This window comes from Stegastes partitus, unplaced genomic scaffold (genome assembly GCF_000690725.1).
Source record: "Stegastes partitus isolate 25-593 unplaced genomic scaffold, Stegastes_partitus-1.0.2 Scaffold297, whole genome shotgun sequence".
NCBI lineage: Eukaryota > Metazoa > Chordata > Actinopteri > Pomacentridae > Stegastes > Stegastes partitus.
The window spans coordinates 13,779-32,935 of record NW_007578028.1 but is presented as its reverse complement, the minus strand read 5'-3'; the positions used below and the strand labels follow the sequence as shown (position 1 = coordinate 32,935).

Genomic DNA, 19,157 nt, shown 5'->3' with positions numbered 1-19,157 from the left:
GGGGGGCGAGGGGGCGGAGCCTCGGCAGACGCTGGGACAGATCGGGAAGGAAAAGTTTTTCAAAAGTTCCAGGAGGTGAGAGGAGAATCACAGCAGCCGCTGCCGAGCTGCAGAGGATAATACGGGATTGGGACGTAACGCTGCGCTTTTCCGGTTGACTTTATGAAAAAATCCCCATCGATTTTTTTGGAGCCTTTATTTTCATGTGAACTTAACAAAGGATGTATTTCTACTAAAAGCCCAACTTGAAACGCTGGAAACTTTTCCACCGAAATGGAAGGGAATATTCCATGGATTATTCTGTCACTCTTATTGTTTATGCACATTTGTGAAGGTAAGTCTAACTGATCGATCAACACTTGTTGCACTGAGCTCTGATTTAGGTCCATCAGCAGATGGACGTGTCTGGACAGCCCATCCACCGCCTGCTTCCACATCACATTCAGGCTCCCGATGAGGACTATTTTGTGCAGGATCTTTGTAAAAAAATGTATTTACTGTTCTCTTTTTGTTCTAGTTTTTTAGTTGTATATTGGGAATCTCAGTTATAGACGTAATAATCTAGGTTTTCCATAGCCCGCAACAGATAATTCAAAGTTGCGCATCACGTGTCAGATTATTTCTTGCACACAAATGTTTCTGTAAAAATTAATTCATTAATTAATAATATTTTCCCTCTGCTATGAAGACGTAATGAAGTTTTTAGAAATTGCATCCAAACTCTGTGGAAAGTTGGTTCTACTCTGTGGGAAAATGTCACTCTGAGCCTCACCAAACCCCACTAAAAGTGTAGAGAGCAAATTTAAAAGACCATTTAAAAAGGTTTAAAAAGAAGCTGTGCTGATTTAAAAAAGGTTGAGCAATCACTGGCATCTTTGGTGAATTATTGTCCTGAAGACAAGCCGCTTTTGTAAGCAGAAACAATTATGTCATCTCCATCAAGGAAACACAAAAGTTTATCTGCTTTGGACAAAGTAAACACCAAACATGCGGGTGTGTCTGCAAGATGCCACAAGTGGCACAGGCCAGCTATCTACACATCACCATCAGAGTTTAAAGTATGGAGTTTGTAAAGATCTACAATAACTGTACTAACATTTACAGTTTTGCAGTGATTTATTTCTCTTCAGTTCAAAGTGGGTGACTACAAGTTTCATGAGTTGTGTGCTTCTCTAACAGATTTCTTTGATTTCCACAGGGTTCCGTTGCGTGGATAAATACAGGCCTTGTGAAAATGGAGGGACATGCTTAGATTCACCCTCTCGATGCATGTAAGTGCAATATATCTCAAGATGTTCCAGGATAAAGGGGTTTCCTTTCAGCAATGCCTCTGTGTTTTCTACTGACTCAACACTTTCTAAATTCAGCTTTTGAATTCAAACCAAAAGTGTTGGCTTTGTGTGTGACTGATTTACACAGACTATTATTTGTGAGTTCGTTCTTCAAAGGTTCAGGGTAAAGATTGATTTCCAAGTGTGATAAACCACGAAGTGAATACGACCTTGTTGTATCCTGTTGTCTTTTCATTTTCCACATAAAAGTGGTGAAAGACAGCACAAATTGATTATTCCTACTCAGATGAGCATCAGCAAGCCTCGAAAATCCTTGGCTGCCACACTCGTCTGCTGCACCTGTTGAAGAGCTTTGTCAAGCATAAATCACAGCATTAAAGCTGCACGTTGAAGAAGAGGTTTTCTTTTTTGTTTCTTCCTGCTATTTTCAGTGTACACATTTTTCGTGTGTAGTTTACCTTTTCTTTTTCTTTTTTTTTTTTAGTTATTTGAATTTACACGACCCTAGTGAGGATCAAGCGATGAATAGATAATAGATAATGGATGGATGGATGAATGAATAATATGGATGGAGTTTACTTCAATACTTTAAAAATCTTCTTTTGATAAGTTGTCTTCATTTTCTGCCTGTGCCTGCAGTTTTGAGCTTTTGACTATGATAAGGCTTTTGTTTTTCAAATTGTTGAGGGGGGTTGTGTGGAAACCTATTACAATAGTCAAGTTAAATAGCCTACAGTGTGTGGCCTGGGGGTCATTTTCCCTTTAAAAAGAAAAAAACATTTAGTTGAGGAAACATGTCTGAGTGTTTCAGATGGAGAAGATACAGTCACTGATAGATCAAAACTCTTTGGTTGCCAACTGCTTCCCTCCAGAACAGTAAATGTATTATTTTAATGGTGAGGGTTTGCTGTTTTCTGTACTGCAGGGGTCAAAATTGAGCCAGTACAATGAATGCACTTGTCACAGGCAAATCAACATGCACACATACAAATGTGTGCTGACACATATTTGCTCACAACTCTTGAAGTCATTATTCTACCAATAGGAGACATTGCACACTTGCCAATGTGTAACTTGACTGAATGTGAAACAAGTAACCACGACCCACATTTTTTCAATCATTAGCCATACCCAAGAAGATTGGGTGTCATTAAGTGAGTAAATGTATAATTTTATCCAAGCAGATCTTTTTTTTTTCAACAGATCTAACACTGATGTTGAGCAAACCGTTTATTTCCAACACCCAACAGAAATAGCTCTTCTATAACACGAGAGAAATTGAACACAACACTCTCAATGTTTGGCCTAGTGTATACATAAACCTCCAGATTTAGTGTAATCACATCAGAGAGAATGTGTTTCCTTTCCATTTGTTCTCCCTTTTTGTTCCTCCAGCCTGTTGTGCAGTGTACATGTCTGTGTACATGTTAGGGGTGTAGGAGTTGGTCATGTATAATCACTGTGCTGGTTCAGTGCCAAGAAAAAGAAGCAGTTGGAGTGCAAAGGAAAAGGATTTCTAATGGACAGGGACATCAAATGTCATACCACACAGTGTAGAAAGAGTCCCATTGCAGGGCAGAGCAGTGGAGCGGAGCGTGGCCACATGAGAGTGGTCAGACCAGTCCTATGAGTGGTGGAGCCACCCCACCCCTTCCCCTGAGAGCCTACAGAAACGGGAGATCCAAAACAGCAGAAAAGATCCTTTCTTCCACCAGATACCTGGCTGTAACCTGGCACCACAGAACAGGGTGTATAGAGCGAGAGAAGAAAGGCCACAGCAAAGCAATGGCAGTATGGAGTAGACGGAAGCAAAATGCAGATACAGATACATGCTTTGGCATTTGAAAGGAATTTGAAAAAGCAGTGGAAACACATCTGTTCCACAAAACCACACACATTGTAGGGGAATGTTCATCTGTCCCTGGTTGTTGTCCAGAGAATGTGTTTTTTAATTTTTCTTACGGGAATTAGCTGCTCAGGTGACAGTAATACTGCGTATATGGCAGGTGCTATTGTTACTGGCCCAGATACCAGTGTATCCTCTGTCTTGTTGGCCCCAAAAAAAGCTATGATGCCGCAGTTTAGCTTTAAAGTGCAGGAAATATTGTAGGTTTCTTTATGTCTCTCAGAGTTTTGGTGGATTCCTCTCCGGGTAACTTAGTAAAGAATTCATTGCACTGTTGCTAACAGAGGATTACTGTAGTAATTTCCAGCTGAAAATAAATATATCTCTGATTGCAGTTTCACCTGTTTCAATAACACAGTAAAAAATCAGTTAATGTGTTAAAGGATTTATGGCTCCACATACTTGAAATACATATTAGCTGCACTTGCCGATTTGATCTCTTTATGGTCTGTAGAATGAGTAGCTGCATTCACTATTCCTAAAAAGTAGAAAGAAAGAACAAAAGCGAAAACATAAAGTCACATAAAAACATCCACACATGGAAATTTGAAAGTCAAGTGTACAAACAATGTAGTGACCACTGCATCGTGACAATCCACCAGGGATCATTTTCAGCACTAACGTCAGTCAACCTAGAGTCCTAATTACAAATTGGAGCTCTGTCCTAAGTGTTGGTGCAACCTTTCAGCTGATGAACATCCTTCACTGTTTGCCACAAACATGTGAGGTTTCGTAATTGTGTATGTCTGCTCCAGAGCTGAAGTTGGACAGAAACTTCAATTCTTCAAACCGGCCTTGCTATGATGGTAACTTAACATGACGCTTGATACTGTAAATATTTTTCAACTTGTCTTTCTGTGATCTTGCCATGGCCCAGAGTTTTGAACTTGACAGTGAAGGCTTGATAGTGTCACGGAAAGTGCGGCCTTCTAGGTGAGCAGTCAGGAAGTCCAGTTGAAGAGCCTTTTGCCCCCTCAGCTCCACCCTGCGAGCAGAATGTGCTGTGCCAGAGGAGAGATAATTAGGCAGATTGAGAGGGTGTCATTCAGAGAGGATCCAGCTGGAGGGATTGGACTGGGGGGCAGGGAATGGGTAGAGGGAGGGAGGGAGGGAATGGGCGGGGGTGGGGTGCGGGTTGAGGGGGGGGGACTGCGTATAGGACAGCTGGTGGATGTTGTGATGGTAATCCAGTGAAGTCAGATCTTGACAAAGGGAAAGCATAGGGCCAGGTGCTGCCATTGAGCAGTCAGTCGCCCCCATACTGTGAGAGACAAGCTTGTGGAGGAATGAAGCCGGTAGCCCACAGTCCCTCTAGCACATGTTGCTTCTCTCACAGTGCATCAGCAAACAGGTCTGCTCTTTCTGTCACAGCATGCTGGCCTAGCTCTCGCAGCTCATCCTCTGTCTTTGAACGCAGTTGCAGATCGCAGATTACAACCAGCTCTTTCCTCTCAGCTCTGCAAAGCTGAATGGAAATAAACGTGGGCCCTCTCTGCTGTCCGAGGCCCATGGAAGCACACAGTGGTTGTCTTTATGTTTTACAAATGCTTTGCCCCTGGCCTCAGAGTTTAAATTGCGGGTGTTGTGTTATGACCCTGTAGCTGCTCCCTGCTTCTTATAACATGATGAAAGAGGCCATCTTGGACTTTGATTGGGAGCAGGCTGTTCAAACAGTGTGGAGTGCTATTTCTCTAATAAAATCTCAGTGTCAGCCTACTTTGTTTCACTTTCGGGATATGGCGAAAACTGTCCATGTGCCTAAGGGAAAAGCATTTTGTATTTTTCAATAAGGATATATTAAACCTTCTCAGGATAGGCTTTAACTTTTCCCAATTAAAAAATGTGGCACCTACAAGTTAACTCTGTTGTCAAACGCATGTTAAAAAAATATAATTTTCACTGAAATGTGGAAATATACACACATGCCAAGGCACATATTTACTGACAGACCGTAGCAAAGAGACAGATTATATTGTTGGCTTAGTTCAGGGCACCTCAGGGCTAGTGTTTTCTTTGGCATCTTTATGGTGGATTAGAAAGGAATGCTTAGTAAGATTCCTCCTCTCCCTCTGGTGCTTTCAGGTTATTGTCTCTACCTCCCGTCCATTCACCCTGTTAGCCCCTTCAGGAATGCCTTTAACAAAACTGTCAGCCCAGTCTCATTGAAAATTGGATGTTTGGAATGGCTTGTTTGATTCACAATTACTTACTTTGCAGTTTTGTGAGGCAACATGCAGACCATATCACTCATGCTGCCCTGACAGGCAGATGGAGCCATTGTCATGTCATTCTCCATTTAAAAACTGAAGCATTGCAGAGTCAGATATAAGTGTGTCCGTTGCCGTTTGTAGATGACTACTATCTGACAAAGAGGTTACACTATCCAAGGGAGGAAGATTTGGGTTTGTTGTCCCTTCTTCTCTCTGGGTCACGACTGGAGACTGGGAGCTGTGGTTCCCAGGCCCCGTCAAAGGAAGTGCTGCCTTCTGACCTCCCTACTACGTACATCCTGTCTTATCGGAGAAGCTTAAGCAGCTTACTCAGTGCATCCAGGCCTCTACGCTCCTCAGTTTTTCTCATCTTTTGCCTCATTTTATTTCATGCTCCCATCTCACTACATGGATACGTTGCGCTAAAATTGCTTCCTCTTTTATTATTTGGAGCCTATTTCTGAGTGTGCGGAAATTAAACTTGTGTGCTCCCTTGCATATCATACAAAAGTGACTGTCGGTTTTGCCTTTATTGTGAGTTTGCACAGGAATATCCTGTTGGAATGTGTGTATTATTCCTTTTGGGGTCGACGTATGTCTGAACTGCATGCTTATGTGGGGATGTAGGGATAAGCCTGCCTCTGAAGTCTCATCCCCTGGCTGTTTGTCCTCATCCAGGAGACAATGACTTCTGAGGAGACATTCAGGCAGGTCTGATTGGAATAATTGAGGTCTGCCAGCAAAATTTTCCTAGACTCTCCCACCCTTTAAGAAGAGGAAGGGATGGGTCCATCATTTAATGATTCAGGAAAGGCTCTCGCTTTTCCACTGAGCACACTTTCCAAAAGAAACTTGATTTTTAACCAGACAGCATTTTACTAATGTTTACCTTTTCCTAATTGAAGAGTTTTCTGACATTATGTGGCTAAAACACGATGCTACATGGAAAGAAAACCAAATGCATCACTAATTTAATATGTTGTACTTTTACAAAATGTCTCATTGTGTTTGTCTGACCTACATCTTTCTTGAACAACTGTAGTGCTTGTTCAGATTACAGAAATTCAAATACGTTTTTTGTTTTTCTGGCATTCTTATTAGCTTTTTCCTGAGAACCTTTGTCAATGGCCTAAAACTCATTCAATCCAGACTATAAGCATGGGAGAGTTTGTGCTGCTCTCAGTCCATCTGTGTGACAGTTTCTGTCAACAGTTTTAAGTGTGGATTGTGACTTATCAAGCGTTACTGTGGTTTTATTTTACCCACAATGATTGTGCAGAAAATATTTGACTTGGAATGAATAGCAATACATGCCATTAGTAGGTCTAAGAAATCTTTCACATTAGGTTTTTTGCTGTTAAGGGTGAACCGAGAAAATCCCCGGAGAACATGTTGTTGTTGATCTTTATGCTAGGTTCAGGATGGGGTCTTTTCAATTTTGAAAGTTTTACAAAAATCTGGTTCAGTTTAGGTGGTTGGGTGGGGTTTTGTGGTTGAGTTCAATAGAGAATGCTTTGAAAGACCTCGACCCTGGGATTCATGCAATGTGGTTATGGGCAAATGCATTGCTATTTGAAATATGTGAGGGTGTATTCTTTCAGATTGACACTGGAAGCAAATTTGTTCAGATAGTGTGTGAACAACAAGTAAAGTAATAAAAATTGTCTGGCTCTTTTCATAGCAGTATTACTGAGCACTTAGCAACGAGGGTCCATTTTTATTCTCCTGGTGCGGTGGATCTGTGCAGTCCCCACTGCCAATGAAATGTCTGGCATTTCCTTGGATTCCTGGATTTATACTCTTATAAATGTAAATCTGACCATTGAGAGGCTGTCAGAGGTAGGAAGGATTCACTGAGAGTCATCCCAGCTTTTCCTCGAGAATGAGTTAAATGTCCTTATAGTCACATGTTAAATATTGAAGTTCAGGAGGTGTTCTGGAAAGCTGCTAAAGATTTCAATACCTTCATTGTGTATCTTAACACAATAGTTAAAAAAAAATTGCCCTTTAAACAGTAAAACACCCATCCTTTTGGATATCATTGTACTTAATTACCAGACTGAATTGGTCCGGCACAGCGCTCAGAGTTACCTGCATATGTAGGGGGATCAGTCCTCTGAAGTGCTCCAACTGTCCTTACAAAACCCTGTCTCTCATCACCCCCTTTCTCTCACTCTGGCTCCGTCTCACCATGGGTTACTGTTGCCAGGCTACAGCCCAGGCCTGAAAGACTAGCTGTTTGGGTCACTGCTCCCCCCCACCACCCCCCTCAAAAAAAAACTTTCATACAAAGGAGTTCTGACTACTTTAGCTCTTTTATTTGGGCCACAAAACATTCCCCAACCCCCAATCTGGCTCTTTGCTGAAAAAGAGAGAGCCAAGCTGAGGAGAGCAGAGCAGAAGAGGCTGCTGGAAGGAGGGGGTGTGGATGGGCTCCTGTTGGCAGTGTGGTGTCAGTATGGACTCTCATAAAGGAGAGGAGCTGGTTCCTGCTTGCTTGTGGAAAGAGGGGGGGAGGGAAAAAAGGCTGCGTTGAGAAAATAACAGACAGCTGGAAGAGTTCGCCTAAAGATTCTAACATTTCTTTCTAGCAACTTAAGGTGTAAAATAATTTCTAAATTAGCCCTCCTCATGGAATAAAGAAGTTGAAATCGTGCCCCAAGTCTGAAGACGGTAGTTCTGTTGTTGCTTTTCCTCTCCATTTGTCTTTGGAAATGCCCTCAGAGATAGGAAGAATCCTTTATACTTGTTGCTTTGTGGAGCATGACTGTGTGTATGAACCGTGTCAGAGATTACAGCCTCTTTGTTCACAGGTGAGCCACCCTCTGACCTCTGGCAGAGTAGCTGCTATTGTATAGAAGAGGATGAGCTCAGGTTACCCTGCTTCAGTGATCCAGAACGCAGGAAAACTGGCATTGTGTTACACAAGTATAGGTGACAGAACTCACATACATAAATCAAATTGTTTTAGCCAGAAAATCCACATATTTGATGCAGAACAACTGAGAAATCGCAGCACATAGAATGTCTTATTTCAAATTACAGAATGTGTTGTAATGCACTTTAAAGTCTTCTTTCTTAAATGTTTGAAAAAGTTGCCTTCTTTTATAATTTCCTCACTGGATCTTCTCTTTTATGCATTCATGGTACTACGCTCCTCAGAGGATGATCCTGGTTGTAAGTTTTTTCTCTCCTTTGTGTTTGGGCGTGTAGTGATTGCTGCATGTGTTTGTTGTGTTGCAGTGGCTTCACATAACACTCGTGAAAATGTGTGATAAGAGGAATTGTTAATGCATGTATTTGTGAAGGATGACCACATCCATCGAGTGATGTGAAATGGCCTGTATGTGTGAGTGTTTTTTGTTGGTTACTGGAGTAGTCCCATGGGCAAAACACACAGTTGTTTTGGCTTAAAGTCTGGCAGGAGAGGGAAATGCCAGACACCCAGAGCTGGACTGACAGATGTGGACAGATGCATGGTGTCAGGACTGCAGCTGGCAAAAACCCTCATATGTTTTGACACGAAGAGATTACCCACTCTGGCCATCCCACCGCTGCACTCAAAGACCTCCTCCTCATCTGCTCTACTCTCTTCCTCAAAGGTCAGAAGTCGACACTCACTAAGTATGACTCAGAGGCCCATTGCACAACAGCAGTCTGCACCTGCCGTTTACATCCGCCACAAATAAAGTTGGGCTCAGACACAGGCACAGTTTCTGCCCTGCTGTTCCCATAGGCACCAGAATCCACAAGATTATAAAGAGCCTGATAAGGAGACTTTCAGGTGAACCAGGACAAAGTTGTCTCTCACAGTTTCTGCGCTGATAGCACGGTGATTTGTGAGTTATGGGAGTAGTATGTTGGCAGTGAGTCAGGTCTAGACAAAAGAATGTGTGTTTTGGCTGCGTTGTTCACTGTGCATTTGTGAGGGAGGAAAAATAACTTATCAGGCATTAATACTATGGTCACTCTCACAGATCCACCCACACATGCACACCAGTGCACACACAAATAAATACTAAGGTACTTCATTTTCATAGATTAACACACCTTTATTCCACATGCCCAATATTTTAGTCTCTTTATCAACATGCACTTGCACACACAGTACTTCCTGGAGTGAGCTATTTTCTGTCCACAGAGAGTCATGATGGTCTTTGCAGAACAACAGACTGCTAAGATTCTATCGTTTTGTTTTTTTGGCTGTGAAATGCCCACAGTGCCGAGTGGCTTCAGAGGAATTTGACTGTCAATCTGCGCTGTATTTTTCAGCTCTCTAAGCAACTTTCCTCATGGGTACTTTCAAAGACCTCTTTGTGCCACATTTGTGTTTCATTTTTTAGTGACACCCTAGATTCCAGACATAGTTAATTTGCCTCTAAATAAACCCAGCCAAGCCATGACAAATAGCCATGGGGACCATGGGTGGGGTTGGGGGTGATTGGTTGGGTGTCAGCCTTGCTTGTTTGTCTGTGAGGTTGCTAGGGCAACAAGAATTGTGCATTAGGAGCGAGTGCTGTGTTTTCAGAGCAAAGGACCAGGGATTACAGGAAATATGACATGACATTCTTGCTGGACCACTCTCTTCTCCTCTTCGTCTCCCTTTCCACCAATTGCACCTTTTAAAGACATTCTGTGCTGCAGAGCAGCCCCACCCCACACTCTGCAGCCTGAGTGACATTATCATCACAATCAGACAGGGGACCTCTGACATCTGACCTCACAGCGCGTGAGAGGAGGGAGTTGTTGGGGGGGAAAGGCAAGCTGGCGCTCAGGGGGGCTTTAGGAGGTGGAAGAGTAGCTGTAGTAACTGTGCAGACTCTCTCTCTCTTTCAACATGGGCACTCGAGTGCAGTCTCACTTTAACTTCCTAACCAAGTGGCTTTGTGCTGACCTTGTACTATTCGCTGTGGGAGAAGTCTGTACTCCCTGTGACATTTGTAGTTCTCATAAAATAATCTTTTATACAAAAAAGTATGGCTTTGGAAATGTACTTTGTATGTAAATGTGTAACTGCACTGCTTCTGTGTAAATGTATGTTCTTGTGGGTACTGTTATGTGTTTGAATGCTTCGCCTTGCGGTTCCTCCATTTCCCTATTGTCTTTGTAAAGCTGGAAAAAAGCCAAACAAAACTGAGAAACTCTCAGTTTTCCTCAACCAGAGCAGAACAGTAAGAAAGAAAGCAGCTTATTTAACTTAAAATCTAGATCCGTATCAGTTCATCCTCTATTGCCTAACCTAAAGCTGTCTCAGCTGCAGATTTATTTTTTTAGACAGGGACTGGTTATCAAAGTAAAAATAATAGTAAGTAAAAGATGAACTAACACCAGTGTAGTGATGATGCTCCTGTTAAAGAGAACAGACGAAAACCTATTGTTGATACTGCCCAGGGGTTCCTCTCCACTGAAAGAGAAGACAGAGCCCAAGGGCGGGCCAGAACCCAGCTGTCACTGCCCTGCCATCGGCATCAAACAGTCTGTTTGAAGAGGGGGCTTGTCCCCAGCCAAGGGCTCCACTGTGGGTGTAGAGTTACCAGCTCGTCGAAGCTCGTCTGAACTCCCATAGGACCTCAGGAGAAAGCTATGGGAAACCTTGTTTATATATTTATCTCAGCTTCTTGGAGGAGTGTGTTTAGGTCAGGTTTACATAGTGTCTACACAGCCTGCATTGCAAAATCAGCACATTAGCAGAGGAGTAGCAGCTTCAGTCCTTTGCCTGTATCTACACAGGATGTGTTCAGTATAGGTCACTCATGTTTTGGCAGCACTCAGAGCCCAAAGGTGGCACATGTAAAACAGAACAAAATGCACTGAAAACATAAAAATACACCTTTAGAATAATTAAATACATATAGTTAGCTGTTCCATAGCCTGTCAGAGAGCTATATTGATTCAGATAGAAACACATCTGTTCCATTAGACCGACATAAAAGGATAACTGATAAACAAGGTTGAAACACCTTGCGTGTAGACAGGCTGTTTGATCAAATAATGCACTCCTGCACCAGAATACAGTTGCTGGATAGAAGATGTGTTCTTTCATTCAAATACCACAGCTGCTTCTCCTATTTAGTTCATATGTGCTGTGTGTAGTCCTTGTTTTTTCTCATGTCAGGATTTGTTGGCAATTGCTAAGTTTCCAGAATTCTGTCTTTGGGTGTGTTCTTTTTCATATATGGGAACAGAAAGGAGAACTGGGGTGTGGAAAAACCGTAATAGTGGAGGAATGTTCGCTAACATGGAGAAAATGAGGCTTTCCAGCGAGAAACAACGTGTGCCTAATGAAGTCTATAATACACAACAAGATGGCATCTCTCCATCTTTATTTTTTAATGTCTGCTGGGTTAATGTGTGTGTATGTCATTCCCTGAACGATGCTTTGCATGACTTTTTGTTGTTAGACTATCTGAGTACAAATTCATTCCAGGGCCCAGAAGCATTACTCAGTATGTAAGTCATGCATCAGGCCTTGCCAAGGTGTTATTGGGTCCTGACTGCCAAATACAAAGGATGAGGAAATTTCAGCTACAGTTCTCAGCATTTAGCAGTGCTGTCTAAAATATCTTTCCCTGTCTGTTGTGACCTGTCGCCCACATCCTAATGTTTGCGTGTGAATTTGTTTGTCCAGATGTCGTCCTGGATTCATTGGTCCTCTCTGTCAGCACCTGGATCCCTGTCATCGATCACCATGTCTGAATGGAGCAGCTTGCAAGAGCCAGGTGGTCAATGGTATCCCACAATTCTCCTGTGTGTGCCAGAGAGGGTTCAGAGGTATGTGCAGACGAAAATGTCTTCACTGGAAAAAACAAGTCTGAAAATGTAGATTAACAGTATATTAACTTAATGCAATTTACTATTTAATCCACAGGCCAAGACTGCTCTCTCATTGATGCCTGCGCCACAAGTCCCTGTGCCAATGGAGCCCGTTGTGTCAATTGGAATAACCACTATAACTGCTCCTGCCCACCTGGCTACCAGGGAAAGAACTGCCGCAATGACATTGATGAGTGCCGCAAGCCTGGCGTGTGCCTCAATGGCGGTCTCTGCATTAACACCCATGGCTCGTTCCGCTGCCAGTGCCAGCCTGGATACAGCGGGCGCACGTGTGAGGTGTCCACCCTGCCCTGTGCCCCATCTCAGTGCCTTAATGGGGGCACCTGTCGACAGACCAGTGACCATTCCTATGAGTGTGCTTGCCTACCAGGTACAGTACCTCTCTCAACATAGCAGAACATGCATGCGAACCCAGAGTCAGTATACATACCCCACTGTTTTCCCAGATCGTCAGCATAGTGCTAAAGGCAAACAGATTTCCCCAGTGCGATGACGTAGCTATTAGTGCAGGGATTTTGTTATGCCTCTTAGGTCAACTTCCTGCCTGCTATTAATAGCTACTGATGGGAGATGGGATGGTGGGAGAGTTGAAGAGGCAGCCTGCCTTCACTCTTCTCCACTCTGCTCTCTTCACTACAGAAAGAATTTACTTTATAGGCCTTCTGGTTTCCCACTGGGGAGCTGAGAGGAAATTACTCCTGCCAGAGAGGAAGTCATTGAAACTGTGAGAGATTATAAAACAAGCAAACATTGAGGGGAGTGCAGACCCCTGAAGCAGGCAGGAGTCATGGTTGTTGCTGGCATCGTGTGGGAACTGTCATAGGAGGATATAAACAATCAGACACCCTCTGAACCCTTTTACTACCCACGATCCCTCACACCTTCTGTGGTGTGGGAAATGAGGTTGAGGGTAATAAGTACAAATGTTTAGACTCTGAACAAGGGCCATTAAATGTTTGCTAAATTTACTGTTTGTGTGTGCTGCTGTATCTGTTTATCATAACTCTTTTCTTTCTCAACTTGCGTCAGGTTTTGAGGGACACAACTGTGAGAATAACGTGGATGACTGTCCAGGTCACAAGTGTATGAATGGAGGAATATGTGTGGACGGAGTCAATACCTACAATTGCCAGTGTCCACCAGAATGGACAGGTACAGCTGTTAAAATAAACTTCACATATATAGATCAAGTTGAGTACGTGTGAACTAATATATCATCTAACCACACCAGGGCAATACTGCGCTGAGGATGTCAACGAGTGTCTCATGCAGCCCAACGCCTGCCATAATGGGGGTACATGCTTCAACACCATTGGCGGCCATACCTGTGTTTGTGTTAATGGTTGGACTGGAGATGACTGCAGTGAGAACATCGATGACTGTGCGATAGCTGTTTGCTTCAACGGTGCCACCTGCCATGATCGTGTAGCATCCTTCTTCTGCGAGTGCCCAGTTGGAAAGACAGGTACGTGGGTTTGTCACGGCCTCTGTGTTCCTCTTAATCCTGGTGGATGAATTTTTAAAAGTCGATTGATATATATCCGTGCCACAGGTTTGCTGTGCCACCTTGATGACGCATGTGTGAGCAACCCCTGCAATGAGGGGGCAGTGTGCGACACCAACCCCCTTAATGGCCGTGCCATATGCACCTGTCCTGCTGGCTTTGTTGGAGGGGCCTGCAACCAGGATATGGATGAATGTTCGATTGGTAAGTCTACTCATTTTTCTTTGGTCATATGCTTTTTCTGACCTGTCTTGTTCAGCTTCATTGGTATACTGATCCTCAACCTTCTACCAACAGGTGCAAACCCATGCGAGCATTTTGGGAAATGTGTGAACACAGAGGGTTCCTTCCAGTGTCAGTGTGGACGGGGATATGCCGGCCCACGTTGTGAGATTGACATCAATGAATGCCTGTCCATGCCCTGCCAAAATGATGCCACTTGCCTGGACCGCATTGGAGAGTTCACTTGCATCTGCATGCCAGGTACTTGGGCTTGTTAAAGAGCACCTCCAAATATCTACATCAGTTTTCTCTCCACAAAAAGTTCAGTCAGAAATTATTTAAATGCCATCCTCTCCTCTTTGAGAAATTCTGAATATGGAAATTGTTTTTTTCCCCAAGAGAATCAGAATTTACCAAAACACGCTTAATTGAAGGGGCCCTCTAAAATGATTTTAGTAATTCTAATGAAATGATACAGAGCACCTTGATATCATTCACATGAAACAGGCATAAAACCAGAAGAGAGTAGAACAACTAATTATTTAAACGTGACCTTTCTTAAGAAACATTATTTACAGTGCTGCCATACTCACTGTCAGTGTAGACTATTATGTAATACATTACCACTGACATTGAGGGTATGGAGGCACCTCTCTACTGTCTGTAGCACTGTACAGCCAGACAGGGTATTAGTTTGGACAAAGTGATAGTTTGGACACTCAATGACAAAAACACAGTGAAACTCTCACGCACAGTCCTACATGGATCCTGGGGTTTTTGGAGCTATACAAATTAGAGCTGGGAGTTGGGTCTATAGGACTGGATGTGAGAGAGGGCGAGCAGTTAGGGGGAGGAGTGTGCTGTGAATACTAATGAGTGGTAGAGTGGTGGGAATGGAGCCGAACAATAGGGCCCCTCTGTGCTCCACTTTGCACCCCTCATACACACAGAGAGGGAAAGAGCCTTTTTCCCAGAGCCTCTCCCCCTCCCCCTTCATTTCCAGAGACAGGCCCTTCCTCTTCACCCTCCTCATCATCAGTCAGCCTGGCAAAGCTCATGTGGAGCTGCTGATTATTTCTGATTCCACGCTAGCCTCTCCCCAGGGGCAACACTCTGATTCACATTCTGTTTCACCTCAATGAGGGAGCCATCCATAGTTTGCTAACGTAAAATGTATAACATGCATCTGGTGAATGGGACACTGACCCAGAGAGGGGACAGTAGGGTGTAGGGACTTCAGGTCAGTACAGTGGGAACACTGACAATGCTCGAGGGTACTTTTTTTTTTTTTCTTTCTTGCAGTTCAGCAGTTCACCAGTGTCAAAAAAACTCACACGAGTGAAAAGTTTCCCACAGATCGTCTTCCCACTGTCAAACAGCACACACAATGTACATGCACAACATGCTGCAAAAAAGTGCTTGATGCCAGATTGAAATTCTGTCTTTCAGGCTACATGGGGACTTATTGCGAGGTTGACGTAGACGACTGTGAGAGCAACCCATGTGTGAATGATGGCATCTGTCGGGACATGGTCAATGGCTTCACATGCACCTGCCAGCCAGGTAATACTTTCCTGAATTACCAATATTTTATTTCAGTGTTTTCATATCTGTCTTGCCCAATAACAACTCCAAATCAGTGACTACAGGAGTAACAACAGAGAACCAAAGTTTAAATGTCCCCAGAACCAGAGAAGGGAGGGTCAGCCTCGCCACTTCTGCCTGCTGGTGTTTAGAGCCACCACTCATATAAAAAGGCAAGCCCAAAAGGCTGCCTATCCTCTTGCCTGAACAAAGGCACTATTGTGACCCCCGCTTCCCTCCTCTGTGGAATGTGGAAGGGACAGCAGTCTCCCTCATCCTGCCCTGGTGGTGGGGGTGGTGGTGGTGGGAGGGGGACAGCAGTCCTGCTAATGAGATTCTTTTCCAGGTCCGCAATTTACATCTGGGACAGACGTCCCCCCTCCACCCCCCATCTAGCTATTGAGCCAGTGAAGCTGATGCAGGCAGTGGAGGGGGGGTCCCCAAAAGAGAAAACAATCCCACCGTCTCCTCCAACCCCCCCTTCAGCAGCCCAAGCACCAACACACAGACCATCCTGACACTGTTAATCAACTGAGCAGTGTGCTACCAATGCACCAATTCACCCCTGTCTGGGCACTGTGCCCAGTGATTTCAGGCTTGCTCAGTTTCTCAAACTTTCTAAACTACTACTACTATTTATTATTATTATTATTATTATTATTATTATTATTATTATTCCATATATTAAATATTCCACAGATGTGTTAAATTGTTGTGCAGATATGAAAATGACCTTAACTTGAGGCGAATCTGGATAAATTGCATTTTCCTGTTCAAATATTCAATACCATCTGTTGCCAATACTCATTTGATTTATCTTCAGATCTGCCTCGATTGTAAGTCCCTCCTCTAAAACATTATCAAGGTCACAGGCTTCCCACTACATTTTGTAGTGGTCATTTCAGCACTGGTCCAAGTGCACAGATGACATGTCCTTAACCAGTCGAGACGCCCTCAAAACCCTACCTTAGCCAGACATTACTAACCAAGCCACAGACCTCTGCCCTCCTAAGAAGAGCAGAACTGCCCTCTGACCTCAGCATGGACCCTTCCACTGGACCTTCTTTCTGACCCTTAACCTCTATGTTTGCATGTCCCAGGGTTTACTGGCACCATGTGTCAAATCGACATAGATGAGTGCGCCAGCACGCCCTGCCAGAATGGAGCAAAATGCTACGACCGGCCCAATGGGTTTGAGTGCCGCTGTGCTGAAGGTAAGGGATTCTCTGCCTAATACTTGTCAGTGCATAGTGGTCAGACAGTACCCATCTCAAGATGTTTCCCCAGACAGAAGAGCAGATGAGCCTTGACCACTTGTTTTGGTCTTTGTTAAGCATTCAGTTTTTGGGGGGTGAGTTATTTCTCTGGATGTCTGCTGGCCAAGCAGACTGACTTGAGGCCCCTAATCCCCCTCTTTCCCTCATCGGCTCTCAGGATCATGGGGTCACTGAGGACCAGCAGTTGCCAAGAAAGGAGTCGTGGTCATCACCCCCGACATCTGTTCATCTGTTAAACCCCCATACAACACCTTATGCTGTGTCTTAGCTTTCATTCCTTCACATTCAGTCATGTCCACATTTGGAAACAAAACCAGATATAGTGACCTGTGAAGTTTTCCACAAAGGCTATATGTATAAGTTGGCTCTGTGTATGCAGTGATATTTAACATGTTTGTTTAGACCAATTCCTTTGGAGGAGTACGCTTCATTGTTTCAGTGGCCAGCTGCTTGGTATTCCCTGTGTTTGTGGGCCCCTTCTGTTGAGTGAAGTGGCCCTGTTTGACGTGGCGCAGTCTATTGTTCTCTCCACCACTGAGAACAAAAGCAAGACTGGGAGGCCTGTGTAGGGCCCTTCTTTACTGCTTTGCCCAACTCAGCATTGCTCCACACACATACCACACAAACCAACAGTTGCTTGACTAACACACATACACCGTCGACATGGAAACCACAGTGAATCAGAAGCCAAAACTGTAGAGGCTTTTATGAAGAAAAGTGGGAAACGGACATAGGAGTATCCAAAAACTAAACAGACTGGGGAAAAGAACACAATTTGAAATTTAAGTGTTAATAAGTGATAACTACAATGAAAACAATGGAAATGAATGCCAATATTAGGTTGTCAGGTAAAAGCTGGAATCTCTTCAACCTGTAAACTACCTTTTAATCCATCTACATTTATGTTATGTTCCACTTTTAGGTTATGAAGGGACACTCTGTGAGAGTAACATCAACAACTGTCAGCCCGATCCATGCCACCACGGTACTTGCGTAGATGGCATTGCTAGCTACACCTGCAACTGTGATGCTGGCTATACAGGTTATCGCTGTGAGAATCAGCTCAATGAGTGCCACAGCAACCCTTGTCAGAATGGGGGCAAGTGTGTGGACCTTGTCAACAAGTACATCTGCCAATGCCAACATGGAACCTCAGGTAACAAAGAAAAAAAAACAGAAAGCCTGCAATTTAACAATTCTTTGAATTTACCTTTGCTGTTCAGGGCAATCACAATAATACTGAATATGTATATCAACATTTTTATTTGCACTTTCTGTCCTGAAATGTACTGAATCATTAGATTGGCAATGATTAAAATGTTTAGAATACAAGCCTAATGTGAAAACTCTTTGTCAACCCAGGCACAAACTGTGAGATAAACTTTGATGATTGTGCCAGTAACCCCTGTGACTATGGCATTTGCAAAGATGGCATCAACCGCTATGACTGTGTTTGCAAACCTGGCTTCACTGGTAAGAACCTCCTGAACATGAAAACACAAATCTAAGATTTAAAAAAAAAAAAAAAAAATCTATTCTCACTGGAATTGTTTACACAAACATTTTGATTATATCTAACATCTCCCCTGCCAGGTCCCAAATGTAATGTGGAAATAGATGAATGTGCATCTAGCCCCTGTAGAAATGGAGGAACATGTGTGGATGAAGAGAATGGCTTTCACTGCCAGTGTCCTGAAGGTTTCAAGCCACCTTACTGCTATTCTCAAGTGGATGAGTGTGGCAGCAGCCCATGCGTCCATGGCTCATGCAGGGATGACATCAATGGGTATGACCAGTTATCGCCTTTATCAGCTTGTAGCTAATTCTACAGGTTTCAGCTTATATATCTGGTCATTGTCATTTCACTTTTACAAACTGGTACCTTTTGGATAACTGACTGTACTATTTCATTTACAGTTACCGCTGTGACTGTGAGCCCGGATGGGTGGGGAAGAATTGCGATCTGGACAGAAACGACTGTTTGCCAAGTCCCTGCCAAAATGCTGGGACGTGCATTGACCAGCTCAATGGTTTTACCTGCAAGTGCCGCCAAGGCTTCAAAGGTTAGAGGCTGACATAGAAGCAAAACAAACATTATCTACTGGAGCTATGAACATCAAAACATACGATGCAATACAAAGAGAGGAAAACACATGTGTGGCACATGTAGAAACTGAAGTCATAATTGACTTTCGTATAGAAAACGTCTAGAGAAATCTCCTAAAAGCTTCCTCTCATGTCCTCCATCTTTTTACAATTGGATGACAATTGTCTACCTCCCCCTAGTGGTGAACTAGAAATGTGTTCATACATTGATCAGGCAAATTT

The 19,157-nt window shown here is 43.5% G+C and overlaps 1 protein-coding gene across 1 annotated transcript in view; it reads left to right on the top strand.

The window, feature by feature from the left end:
• Positions 1 to 67: 67 nt before the first annotated feature.
• Positions 68 to 19,157, top strand: part of notch3 (notch receptor 3) — a 28,704-nt gene continuing 9,614 nt past the window's right edge. Inside the window, exons 1-14 of the mRNA XM_008283078.1 lie at positions 68 to 334; positions 1,199 to 1,271; positions 12,037 to 12,179; positions 12,277 to 12,612; positions 13,272 to 13,394; positions 13,474 to 13,707; positions 13,795 to 13,950; positions 14,044 to 14,229; positions 15,418 to 15,531; positions 16,653 to 16,766; positions 17,752 to 17,985; positions 18,192 to 18,302; positions 18,423 to 18,615; positions 18,747 to 18,892. Coding sequence (XP_008281300.1) covers positions 274 to 334; positions 1,199 to 1,271; positions 12,037 to 12,179; positions 12,277 to 12,612; positions 13,272 to 13,394; positions 13,474 to 13,707; positions 13,795 to 13,950; positions 14,044 to 14,229; positions 15,418 to 15,531; positions 16,653 to 16,766; positions 17,752 to 17,985; positions 18,192 to 18,302; positions 18,423 to 18,615; positions 18,747 to 18,892 — 2,224 coding nt within the window. The 5' untranslated portion in view covers positions 68 to 273. The remainder of the gene's footprint in view (positions 335 to 1,198; positions 1,272 to 12,036; positions 12,180 to 12,276; positions 12,613 to 13,271; positions 13,395 to 13,473; positions 13,708 to 13,794; positions 13,951 to 14,043; positions 14,230 to 15,417; positions 15,532 to 16,652; positions 16,767 to 17,751; positions 17,986 to 18,191; positions 18,303 to 18,422; positions 18,616 to 18,746; positions 18,893 to 19,157) is intronic.